At 44.7% G+C, this 13,677-nt stretch overlaps 1 protein-coding gene across 4 annotated transcripts in view; it reads left to right on the forward strand.

Moving 5' to 3' along the window:
• Window positions 1-13,677, forward strand: part of nwd2 (NACHT and WD repeat domain containing 2) — a 75,601-nt gene that overhangs the window by 34,660 nt on the left and 27,264 nt on the right. For all 4 annotated transcript variants that reach the window (XM_086196904.1, XM_086196905.1, XM_086196903.1 and 1 more), the window contains one exon: window positions 9,496-9,612. In XM_086196904.1, the coding sequence (XP_086053030.1) occupies window positions 9,496-9,612 (117 nt within the window). The remainder of the gene's footprint in view (window positions 1-9,495; window positions 9,613-13,677) is intronic.

Below are 13,677 nucleotides of genomic sequence, written 5' to 3' on the forward strand. Positions count from 1 at the left end.
CCTGTTTGTGCCTTTCTATTTCTTCTATTCTATCTTTTAAACCACATGTCCAACTGCCAGATATTAAGTAGCATTTCCTTCCTTGGATGCCAGTCTTGGATTTATAGGAATTTATCACAAAGAATTCTTGACAGGCCACAAACTGTTAAAAGTGCCATACATAAACTTCAGACCAAACCTCACGAGTTATGTGGCTGATGGATCTCGATTTGTGTTTCTGCCAGTGGCAAATTCTGCTAAAGCTCCCAGAATATCTTGGTTTGTAAGAAACTGAGCCAGTTTTGCCTATTGTCGTGCCCCAAACTGGGCTAAATCCTTATTACTCTTTTTCTTTTTGCCTTGAACACCACATTTGTATGTCTGGTGGGAGTGTAGAAGGTCCCAAGACGATGACAAAGTCTCCCTTGGTTTTCAAAAACATGTAGAAGTGAGCAGCAAAGGAGCGAATAAGAGTTGAATGCAAATCTGCTTTGCAGGTTTCTCTTTCTGATTAATTAACTAACAGACATTTTCCATCACAAGGTAGCCCATGCAGTATTTTTGTTTTTATTTTCTCAAGAATAAACTTACCGTACCGTACAACAGAAGAACGGAAAGCTCAAAGGAGAAATGGACGCTGATTTAAGAAAGGCATGGCTTTACAGGAAGTGTTCCTTTACTGCTTATCTTTGCAGGCAGTCAAATGAACAGATTTAAATATGTTTTCATGGCCAGGGTTGATTATTTTGTTTTTGTTTTGTTTTTTTGTCATGGCTGATTGAAGGACTTGGAATGAATATGAAGGGGATATCAAGGGTCCTGTGTGATGAGTAGCAGCAACAAAAAAAGACAAGAATAAGTGACTGACAAACAGATAAAAACATAATGAAAAGACAAACTGGAGACATCAAGGAAAACAAGGGACAACACAAATGTTACGAAGAAGTCCACCAATGATCAGGAAGTGTAATTGTTTGTTTTTAGCTTAAACTGAGATTTTAGGACAGTGTTGCTCTTGTTGCTAGCAGGCTCATCCTGCCTTCTGGAATAACAAAGAAGTGATGCAGTAGTGAAAAAAAATGTCTTTGTCAGCTCAAGAGACATATTTGTTAGTACTTGAAAGGCAAAATACACTTTTTTGGTGGAGAAACAGCTTCAGGAGTCCAAAACAGAAAGTACATGCGTATGATTTGTACTTGTGCTACCCAAATTGACGCATTTGTAACTGGTGATTAAAAGAGTCCAAACCCTCCTGAATAAATGACATCTCATTTTCTTTTGCTAATCTGCAGTGCCATTGTTTCACAAAGACACCAGCCAGTCACTGAATGGGGCTGAGGCATTGTCATCCAATGTATTGCAAAGCGATTTGCACGGTCTTCAAAGGCATTCACGACAGATTGAATACCAGATTAACGAAGAACAATCCTCCTGTATGTGTCTCTCACATACGGCCCGGAACTTTACAGGAGTTACCTAAGGTTCTCGATAAAGAAACACTTCGCAGGGTCAAGGTGGCAGCGGGGAAAGAACGAGGAGGAACAAGCGTTCGAGTGTGATAGACAAGTGCAAGACAATGCATGAAAAGACGCTTTGGCTCCAGGATCCTCGTGTCGGTCTGGTGATTCAGCTCGCTGTGACAAAGCGTGAGCTGGAATGATTACGCAGAAGGCCTGCGAGTTAATTATATGACTCACTTACTCTGCGCCCCCCCCCTTCAATCCCCTCCTCTGCCTTACCCATGCCATGTGACACCTTGGTTAAACCGCAGTTTACTGGATAATATTTCATTTGGTTATGACGTGTGATATCTTGTCATCTTGGTGTGTGTGAGGTGACTTTTGTTGCTTTTTGATTTCTTCTTGTTGTTGCTTTGATTAGTAATTCATGTGCGATCGCGCCCTCCCTTTCACACACTCGGTCTCTCACACACATCTGCTGGCGCACACTGACACACATATGCCAAGCTGATGAAACCCAAGTCTCCCCGGTCCCTCATCACTTGACTCAGTTTCCTTTCAGAACCTTCCCTTAAGAGAAGGGGATCGTAGGAGATGGAAAGAGGGATAGAGGGAGGAAGAGGGCACCGAAATCCAGCCCAGGGGCCGAGGGCCGCGTCCTCATTCAGTCAGTAGACAGCAGTGACATGGGGATCAGTCACAGTTAAACCATTTTAACATTTCTCCTCTCTCTCTCGCTCCCCTTACACCCATCACTCATTTGTCTGCTCATCTATAAATGAAAGTATGCAAAACAGATAAAGCCAAAGATGCCAGAATTGCCAGCGGATCAAGATTTTGGATGATGATGTGTGTGAAGTTTGGCTGGACGCAGCGTACGGAACATTTGGTGTCATTGCTTCGAGAATGATAAGTGGATTTCCTTCCTCTAAGCTGAGGTTTTGGCCACTTTAAGATTAATCCACCATTTGATTTATTTTGGGGTCTTTGTTGTTAGAAGAACAAAGCAGGGCTGGTTCTGAAGTACCAGTGTCGTACCAGAAATATCCCTGATACTGGTGAAAAAAAAATTTCAGATATCTGCCAGAGCGCGTCTCTGCGCCAAGCCAAGACGATGTGACTTATCAACCCTGAGATGGAACCTTGCTACACCCCAGTTAGCTCAGTTGTCTAATATTACACACAGGACATACGTTCGTCTTCGAAACAGGGAGTTTTGTTGAGCTTCCACAGGCAACTTAAAGTGGCAAAGAAGAACTGCTTTATAAGCAGCATTAATCAGACAAAGCAAGCACAATGCAAGAGAAAACACTGACGGTATCAAGGCTGTCGATTGCAGAGCAAAAGCACCTCGCAACATCTGAGTTTGGGGTTTCTAATTCTTTGTCTTTCATAGACTGTCTCCCTAGCTGCTCTACGAGATCGCTGCAGAAGTCAGCGATGGTCCAGTTAGCTTTAGGGGGTTTGCAAAGTACAGTCTCCTGGTTTTTCTCCCACTTTTCAAAATAAAATAAATAAAATAAAAATATATAAAATAAAATTTTCACACGACCGATGGGTTCAGGTTGAATTCTACAAGTGGAAAAAAAACCCCAAAACCTCTCCTGTATAAAGTGCCACCTTAACGCTCAGAATTTTACGAGTAAAAACTCACAAATTCAACATTTCTTGCATTGCAGTCGGATCAAATTGTAAATCCCAGTTATTTTAACTCATCATTGATTTCTCATTACTTATGAATCATCTTGTTATATTACAATTCCTGCCTCCGGCGTGCCGGAGTCAAATGGAATCGCAGGGACGCTGGAAGCAGCTGTGTTAATAATGTGGTCGGATGTCTTCATGGTTGCCAAACTCGCTGGCCGTCACACACACACACACACACACACACACATACACACACACACTCACAGAGCTGTGAGAATTTGTTCAGCGGCTGTCACTCACACATCTTCCACAACTCACAACATGAGCTGTGAGATGGGAGATGAGATGAGGGGTGAGACGATGTTTCACGAAGAATTTAAAAAAAAAAGCAAAAAAAAAAGCCTATTGATGGAGTCTACTTCGCTTGCACTTTTAAAGAATGCAAAGTATGCCTGCCAGTTAGACTTTGTCACAAAAGATGCTTTCAAATATGTCACCCACTTTATAATGTAATGATATTCATTTCGGGTAATATTTTCACACTTGTGCTGGTCACGCAGCCTTTTATAGATGAGAATTGGTCTGGCAAGTGCTATGAAAAAAAAGGAAAAAGATGAAATATTTCATTTCTTTTTCCCATTTCATGATAAAAAAAAATATTTGAAAGGAAAACTTCAAAAGGAGAAACAATTCAAAGCATGTAACCTGTTTTATTCAGGCGTCTTCCACCTGGTCACCTCATAAGTCTTTTTCTACCCTTCACGCTTCTTTGGCTGTCTGGCAGCAAACCGCCGTCTCAGTCCGCTGTCTCCTGTGAAAGGGCTGTTTTCTCTATTTACGCTCAACAGTAACGCATAAACATGCCAACAAACTCAAAGGTCAAACTATCTTTTATTACAGCACAGCCAAGCCGGTGGAGTTCATCTCAGTACAGATGGAACACGCCACAGAAGTACGGGACAAGACTCCTAGTATCAAATAACGTGAGTGGGAATCTACGGCTTGAGAGAATTTCTCATAGATTGATCTTTGGTACGTAGGTTTTTGGAGGCATGAGTGGAACAGGGTTCTTGGGGCCTGAACGAGTACAGACCTATCAGCCGGAACTTATGTTTAATCTTTCATCCATCCATCCATCCATTTTCTTCCTGTTGAGGGTCGGGGGGGGCTGGAGCCTATCCCAGCGGCTACGGGCGAGAGGCGGGGTTCACCCTGGACAGGTCACCAGTCCATCACAGGGCCAACACATAGAGACAGACAACCATTGTCTCTCAGCCACGCCTACAGTCAATTTAGAGTCTGGATTAACCTGGTCCCCTCTTGATGTCTTTGGACTGTGGGAGGAAGCTGGAGTACCAGAGAGAACCCACACAGGAACAGGGAGAACATGCAGACTCACACAGAAAGACCCCGTGCCCGAGCTGGGACTCGAACCCGGAACCTTCTTGCTGTGAGGCGACAGCGCTGACCACTGCACCACCGTGCTGCCATTTGATCTTTCAATGATCCCTAACACGTGCTCATCAGATATCGTGACAAAAATGTGTAACTTCACATGCTGGAATAACAAGACCCATAAATGTCCAAACTGATGGACATCAATGCACTGTGATAATAAACGTAACCAAGAATTTGATCATTTCCAATCACCCCAAGCATTTTTTTCTGGATTATGTTCTGAAAAAAAACAAAAACAAACCTAAACTAACCTGACATATCAGTCGGTATGTGGCGTCTGTGTTTATGTTGGTGAATATTTGCATGGGTCAGTGTGATCGAGCCCTAACTCTTCCTTGAATACATTTATTTCTTGTGATGGGCTGGCGACCTGTCCAGGGTGAACCCCACCTCTTGCCCAAAAGCTGCGGGAATAGGATCCACCCCCCACCCCCCGCGACCCTTAACAGGGTAAACGGTCGATGGATGGATGAATGTTTAGAAAATGGAGGACATATTTTAGAGGAACTGCAAGAAAGCCTCACCAGAACTGAAGTAGAATAATGCACATTAACATTTGTTGTGCTTCGACATCAAATAACAAGAGGAAACGTTCGAGTATTCTCTGTAGTGTGAAATTATTTGTGGCGAGGAAGTCGTGATTCGCTCCTACGGTCTGATTATTGTACGTTGCCTTCTCGTAACCCCGTACCTTCTGTCCGAGGAGAGACACTTAAAAATATTGGCGCGGAGACTCATCCATGATATGAAGTCCAGTGTGGAGTTTATGATCTCTGATTCATGGGTGATAATTCTGTCCATTTACTTTATTGTGTGGTTTTGTGTTTCCATACCAGTTCCAGTAGTGGAAATGGCAGGATGCTCTGGATTAAGGTGGTGTTAAATTGGACTCGTAAGTAGACCTTGTCTGGCATTTATTCATTCACTTATTCATTTTTTTGGGTTGCCTCTGGAAATGTTCTGGCCTTTGATTCAAGGTTGAAACATTTTTGTACTTACAGAGTCTCTCAGGTTTGCCTTTAACATGCCTGAATCTTAGAAAATATGAAAATATCATTCATTTTTTGCCGCCGCCCCCCTCCCCCCTTACCTTGTATGACTACCCTTTTCCCAAGCTGTTCTGGTCGTCTACAACAGCACACCTCCTCGACCAGTCTGGGGTGGGCTGTAGGCTACTACCACATGCTTCCTCATATGTGGTGTTGCTGCCACTAATAACATCCATTAAAACTCATACATCATTATATAAAGTGGACAAAAAAAGCCCAAATCGTCCCTACAATCTACTGGATGTCTGTTTTGCTCACACTCCACATTTCATCTAATCACAGCAGTGAGCACTAGCTGGCCCCACAGATACCGGTACTTTATTAACCGGCCCACATTCGTCTTCTGCTGGTCAACAGAGTTGTGATTAGTTTTCCATTTTATTGGTTTTAGAAGCATCCAAGTTGCTCCCTCAATCTGGCATCAAACAAACAACGCTCAACCCACATTACCAGTACGTGTCCCCAGGCTGTGTTAAGACTTGAAATCAGATTGGATTTTATTTGAGGTTGCAGTCGTTACTGTCAAGAACTCGCTGGTGCAATGAATAACAGGCCCGTTGCCTCCTTTGCTGGTGCTTCATCAAACTCATCACGTGTGATCATGTGATCTCATTACCTCGAGCCTGGTTCCTTGCTGGAAGTAGTTGTGTTACAAGCACTAAAACCTGTTACCCCTGTGTGCTGGTGAGCTTGGCAGATTTTCTCAAAGAGCTGCAGGTGGAATGAAGTATTTTAGATTCAGTCATATTTGACCTCGCGACGAAAATGAACCAAATCACCACAGATGGAGATCGCGCAATTCTGGCGTAACTTCCTGCCATGCGATCCACCCGTGTCCCGTTTGCAAAAATTCCAGGCTTTGCCACATCTTTCGTGCTAAACGTCACTTTCCTTGAGCAATGCGAGGGCAGAATTCATCAAACATTCTTAGAGACTTATTTCATGTTCTCATTAAAACTCACCCTCCAGTTAATGGCTTAAGATGTATTTGTGTTGGCGGTGAATGTATTTTTACTGTTTTGGGTTGGGTTTTGGGGGGGGGGGGGGTTTGCCTGTTTCTGTTGGTGAGGCCTTTTTTCCTCGCCTGATTTCATGCCCTTTCTTCCTGGGCGTCTTGGGCATAATCCCAAAGTCTAATAGTCTAACATTCAATAAATTAAAAAAAAGAAAACTTCTCCTGCACTTGACCTGCCATGGGCAAACGCCTTCCAAGGGCATTAGAAAGCTGCTTAGCGGAAGCTGCTTCGGCTCTTATGTAAGCAACAGCACCCCCTCCATATTAGTCTGGGGGAGAGAGGGAAGGTAATCAAACAGAGAGGAAGAGGAAAGATGAAGTTGGCATGAGAGGAAAAGACACAAGGAACTTGCACAACTGCCAAATCCAGTCCCAGCGGAACCTTCTCTTCATCTAAAAGAAAACCTCCCAAACGAATCTCCGGTTCAAATACTTTTCATTTATGTGTCCTCGCCTATTTTGGATCCCTCTCTTCCATCTGTTCCCCCCTTTTTTGTTCTTCATCCATCTTTCCATTCGTCCAATGAAGTGCTGTGGGTGACGGAGCAAATTAAATCAGGGCATTCTCAGCGCACGCACACACACACAGGACTTATGTATTCATTTAGGTTGTAATTACCATGCATCCTTTCAGTCACCCTCTGAAACCCAGTAGAAAACTTTGGTAAATAGAGGTGCTCGTCTCATTTCATTCCCCCGCCCTACGGCCCTTGTCAACGCAGGGCTGATTGCAGGAGTGTGCTGGAAGTTGGAAGTAGATTAGTGACACTGATGCACGATGACTGATGTGCCTAGCAATGAGTTTTCCACAATATGTCAACGTGAGGGATGCTTGTTATGTAAGCGCGAGCGAGTGGGAGAGTTTATTCCTAAATAATAGCCTTTGGTGGTTGGATGTAGTCGGACGATGTTGCTTCAGTCTCAGTCAGACGTGTTGCTGGCGCACCTTGTCTGCCGGCAGATATTTCGTCATCCATTAATTTTGATATTGAGTTTGTAAATTGAAGCTATCTATTATGCAATATTGTCCTTGACCCCGGGGTGTCTCTCAAATACTTTTATTTTTCCTCAGTTTGGACTCTGGAGATATCCGTAAAGGGTCAGGGAGTTTCGCTGCCATTTGATAAAAGGTGATTTTAAAAATGACTTTTTGTTGTTTTTTTACATTTTTGGTATTTTCTGTATACTTTATTTGCACACCTACTCGGCCCATCATATCAGAGGTTAGAGGGAGATGTTGAGGGAAGAGCGTGGTGAAGGTTACAGGTATGTATTTGCAAAAGAAACTGGGGCCTATTTTTTTCTTCATGTAAATGACAAAATAAAAATAAGAAAGCTCATACTTCTTTCTTTTTTTTTTTAAATGACTGAAAACTTAGAGAGCACATTCCATTCCATTCCATTCAACTGAACCCAATGCAAAAAAACAAAACAAAACATTTTTCCTGATGTTTGATGGAACTGCCTCAGAATGTAGTTGGATATTCCTTGGCTTATGCTAGACCCCTCCGCCGAGTTTAGTGAAAATCAACCTTTTAGTCAAGGTGGGGGGAAGGTCCTAGGTCAAGCACTTTGAAAGGGGGAGTTGTTAAAAGAAAACGCTCTACAATTCAAAGTCCAATATTGACATGAGCCACCACTTTTTTGTTTCCGCAAGGTAGAAAAAGTTAAATCAGTTTGTGTGTATAGGCTTGATGTGATCGGAGCCATGAACCACAGTACCCAACCAAATCTGGTCGTGGGCTTGCTGACGCTTGGCTGCCTGACCTACTGCACATACAGCAAACTGTCTTTGTCACATTTAAATCATGTAATCCCAGAAGGCAAACCAGCAATATCAATGTAGGAGTCACCAGAACCACAAATAATGCTGAAATCAATGACATATTTCCCTGGTTTGCGATGAGAACATTAACCGAAATATGCAGCTGCATCCTTGCTGCTCACAGAGCAACTATCAAGCAGATGAGCGGAGCTGCATCTCAAGCCCCCCTGCTGTTTCTGCCAAAAAACCCCGTAGGCAGAAATCTCTTAGGCTGTCAAACGGAAGTCCCAAACTCTCAATTTCAGGACTGTCCAGTTCCACAAGGCTGCCGTTCCCTGCTCCGCTGCGGATGTGTCAGTCAGCGTGCCGACTCGTTCGAGCTAGCTAGTCTGTCGAGCAGCAGACCATGAAGGAAGAAACTCTCCCCTTCACCTCTGCTGCGACCTTCCTCCGGATTTAACTGAGAAAGTGCTTCTTCAGCCTCCAAACAGCCATCAGCTTTATCTTATTGTACACTTTCAGGGGAAGAGCCAACATTCACAGCGGTATCCTGTGAGTCATGCACTCATCTACCGGGCCATCCCGAGGAGAGTCCCACTGTGTCCAAACTTGAGACGAATGCATTGAGACCCCCGCTGCTGTGTGTATGTGTGAATGTGTGTTTATCACTGCCTCCTGATGGTCTCCAAACTCTGAGAGCTGCTGTGGCAGGTATGAGTGTGTCGGAACGGCATTAGTTCAACTGAGATTTCAGGGTTTAAGCTGATTGATCCGCAACTGAGCTGTTTTACTTTTGTCTAATTAGACTTTGTTCTGTTTCTAAAAAGCCTCTTGGCTTCCCTGAATTATCTACAATCCTGTGCTTCTCCGCTTATTGGCTTTAGCTTCTTTCTAAGTGATATTCACTGCTTTTGAGAGAACTGAACAGCTCTGTTTTAAAAGGAAATACTTGGAAATAGCGGTAATCCAGCAACTGTATAAAACTGATGTCTGATTTAAAACAAAACTTTTATTTTAGGTATGTTGCTCAAAAGACAACCAAAATCGACAGGAAATCCTCCATATTGCATGTATTTATTTTGTCCCAAGCGTGTGACACTGCCTTCCTTCTTGTGTGTTCAGGTGGTGGACCTGTACTGGGGCGTAGACCCCGAAGAGTGGGACAGTCCAGAGCTGCAGCGACTCAGAATGAAGCTCCTGGAGGAGTGTCTGAAGACTTCGGCCGGGCCGTGTTTTGTTGTGAGTACTTCATGGATGATGGTTACAATTGAATTGAATGGTTGCACCGGTTCAGACCGTGATGGGTAACGTGGTTGTTGGCAATAATCAGTGTAATCGCTGTGTCTGACAGAGCTAGCATTATTGTGAGCAACCGGTCGTGCTAGCTAGTAACTAGCGGCTACAGCTGCCTGAGGAGGTAGAGAGGACCACCGGGAACCACTGATACACTGTTGTGGTGCTAGTTTTTCTTTTTTCAGCCTATTCAAGTAAAGGCCATGGAAGGTTTCCTATCATGTTGAAAGTGCAGACCCTGTAAGAAAACTGAATGCCCCCCCCCCTCCCCCCATGACCTTCCCATGGCTGCCTTCCTATTCAGTTTTAGCATTTACTCTCCATCAAACAGCCTCACCTGTACACAAACCGGTCTGGGTAGAGCAGTGGCATCACTTATTGATCCGTCATAGATTTTCTTCAGACTTCAACAGAAAGTTCAGCTGCACTAAAGCGTCAGAGGCGTAAACACACTCTCTGTCAAACACACCGTCAGGCTAATGTTGCAGTAAACTGGGGAAAACCTTGACGTCTCAAAAATCCCTCCACAAATCCACCTGTAGCTACATTTGGTACTTGAGGTACAGTATGATTGCAACACACCTAAAAATGGAGTACAAGTAGTTTCTTCCGATCTGTGTCATTTTATGACTCTGCTGTGACAGTAAGATTAGTTTCTTCCTTTAATATATTTTTCAATCCATTTAACCAAAATCCCATCCATCCATTTTCTACTGCTTATCCTGTTAAGGGTCGCGGGGGTGGAGCCTATCCCAGCAGCCTTCAGGTGAGAGGTGGGGTTCACCCTGGACAGGTCACCAGTCCATCACAGGACCAACACATAGAGACAGACCACCATTCACACTCACAGTCACACCTACGGTCAATTTAGAGTCTGGATTAACCTGGTCCCCTCTTGATGTCTTTGGACTGTGGGAGGAAGCTGGAGTACCAGAGAGAACCCACGCAGGAACAGGGAGAACATGGAGACTCACACAGAAAGATCCTGTGATGGAGCCGGGGCTCAGCCCAGAACCTTCTTGCTGTGAGGCGACAGCACTGACCACTGCAGCACCGTGCCGCTCTGAGCATAATTCCTTGAGACTAGAATGTATTCTTCCATAGTGACAGCTCGTCAAGGCAGCACACCATTATCAGGTTAAAACACTACATAAAACCAACCCTGGCAAATGAGACAAATACAAATTAGAGTGCATTAAAACCAGACAAGGGAGAGCAGATACAAAAATACAGTTTTAAGTGATGACACTCTTTAGTTCGCTGTGAATTCTCCCAGTGAGATGATATCATTATGCTGCTGGAGCTACCTGGTAAGCGTAAAATCACATTTTACTGGATGGCGTGTGCTGTTATTGGTTTCTGAGGTTGCTGAAAACACCGTTGGTCTCATCACTGCTGTGGTTCATTTGCGTGTCTTGATGATTTGGCTGATGAACGATGGAAATTACAAAACTTCATGATCTTGATGTCGGCGAGGTGCTCCGTCTCCATCAGACAGGAATAAAGTGCAGGCATGTGGCAAAGTACCATGAAAAGCTACAAATTACACGTGTATGGATGAGTTATGTGAACACGTCCTCAAGAGAGAGAGAGAGAGAGAGAGAGAGAGTGGCGTGCCGCATAATAACGGCTGACATTTTAGACATCTTTTTTTGGGTAATTTTAGGCCAGATAAAAAAGAGGGGGAGAAAAAAATGTGAGGTGCGAGAAGGGGAAAGATGAGGGGTAGAGAAATGGATGCTGAATTATTCAAATAGAACAGATCGGTTTCTAGAGGTTGAAATTGAGGTGAGAGATCACTGGGAAAGGTAATGCATTATGGGTAGGACAGGAGCCTGGTCTCCAGGGACCATAATCTCCTCCCCGCACTGACTTTTATGTCTTGTTCCTCTGAGCATGAACTGCTCCCCCCTGCTCCCCTCACCCATACCCCTGTCAACCCGGACAGAAACGAGTGATAGAACAATTAATCGGTCAACGAGTTAGCGACAATGGCAATCCTCCGCGTTTTCTTTTGGCCGATTAGATTAGCCAGCTGTTTATTACTATTTCATTTCTTGACGCGAGTCGAAAATTTAGTGATGAGAATTCTGACCGGTCCATTTGGCTCAGCTCAGCAGTGGAGCACCTTTCAAATTCTACCAGCTTTGCAGCTGCTGTTCATCTTTCGCTGATCTTTTCAGTGTCGTCGCTGTGCTACATCAAACATGTAAACTTGTCACGACCATGTTCTCATGGTACCACATCCGCCTCTCATTTGGAGGGTGAGAGTTCGACTACACGTCGCAGGAGTCAGGTGATCCTCTGAGGAAAGGAGTGTTATACCATTATTGTGATACTTTTATGAAGTTCTCCCGAGCCAAAGTGTCCTGACATGTTGGCCCCAGGGGTGGCACGGTGGTGCAGTGGTCAGCACTGTGGCCTCACAGCAAGAAGGTTCCGGGTTCCAGTCCAGGCTGGAGCATGGGGTCTTTCTGTGTGAGTCTCCATGTTCTCCCTGTTCCTGCGTGAGTTCTCTCTGGTACTCCAGCTTCCTCCCACAGTCCAAAGACATCAAGAGGGGACCAGGTTAATCCAGACTCTAAATTGACCGTAGGCGTGGCTGGGAGAGACAATGGTTGTCTGTCTCTATGTGTTGGCCCTGTGATGGACTGGTGACCTGTCCAGGGTGAACCCGCCTCTCACCTGAAGGCTGCTGGGATAGGCTCCACCCCCCCCCCCGACCCTGATGAGGATAAGCAGTCGAAATAAACTGATTTTCCTGCCAAAATTGCTGAAAATGCTCGGCGTCTGTCTGAAAATGATCAGTTTCAAAACATGTTTGTTTCCAGCGCATCGCTTCTTCCTCCTCTGAACCCGTAATTACATGGATTATCCAAGAAGTTATTCTTAAAAAAGTAATGAAATCGAACTCCAACTTTATCCTGAGATCATCCTGACTTCTGACTGTCGCTCGCTCTGAATATCGGAAGGGGAATTTAAAACGATTGAAGATTTTGATCTCTTGTATGATGTATTTTTCTGTACAATTTGAATGCAGTCAGGCTAAACAGGGCTGAAATGATCAGATCCGAGTTGAAAAGAAGCCACACAGTCTGCCCCCCCTTTGTGCTGCTGGCGTGGTGTGTGTGGTGCAGTGTTGTTCACGCCGCCCTGATTTTATTCATCCCCATCAGCCTCGTCGCCCTCTGTGCCTGCTGCAATCTCACCATCTTAACCCCAACTGACCCTGAGTAATACCGCGCAACACACCGAGGAAAGGTGGACGCACAGAAAACACTCGTTCAACCGCCCACCTACACAAACCTGGGGCGTTTTCTCCGTAGGAGTGTACTCCGACGCCGGGTGATATAGACCCTTTACACTCACTCAAGAGATAAACACATGCATCAATAAAGCACATCCTCCCTATCTGGCTGGTTAAATCTTTAATGGCATACTCTAGTAGTCTTTGAGTGAATGTAGGTTTCTCTCAGTCCCTGCAGTCGCGCCTCAGAATCCAGTCCCATTCAGAGCCAGCTGCTGTGGCCCCTGCAGCCTAGGAGGCCGGCCAGCCTTGTTTCCAGCACTGGGAGCTCCCAGAGGTAGCAGCTACTTTGATCAGGGACTTGGATCCTCATGTATGACAGTTCTGGGTTGTCTGGGCCATCTCTGGAGGATCCTTGTTTATTTTTACAGGCCTGGATTTATATATATTGGGGGGGGTGTCAGCAGCAAAAGGTCTCTGTTTTGTTTTGGTTTTTTTTGGTGTGAGTGAAGCAACGCCATTTTACTCTTTGACATTTCTCTTTCTTTACATTTCCCTCATTGGCGTTTACGTCGTCACTTTCAAACTCAGTCGTTGACATGCCCGCACTCAGGCGCGGTGTCCACCTCAAACGCCACTGCCTGGCAACACACAGATACACGACACGTAAGAGGAGACTTCAAAAAGGAGATGCTCCTTCTGGTAGTACCTCCTGCCGCCCCGACCCACGAATCAGGGAGGGGAAAAAAGAAGGAAGAAAGGAT

This window comes from Aulostomus chinensis, chromosome 24, assembly GCF_037954235.1.
Source record: "Aulostomus chinensis isolate RoL2024-O1b breed Wild chromosome 24, RoL_Achi_v1.0, whole genome shotgun sequence".
NCBI lineage: Eukaryota > Metazoa > Chordata > Actinopteri > Syngnathiformes > Aulostomidae > Aulostomus > Aulostomus chinensis.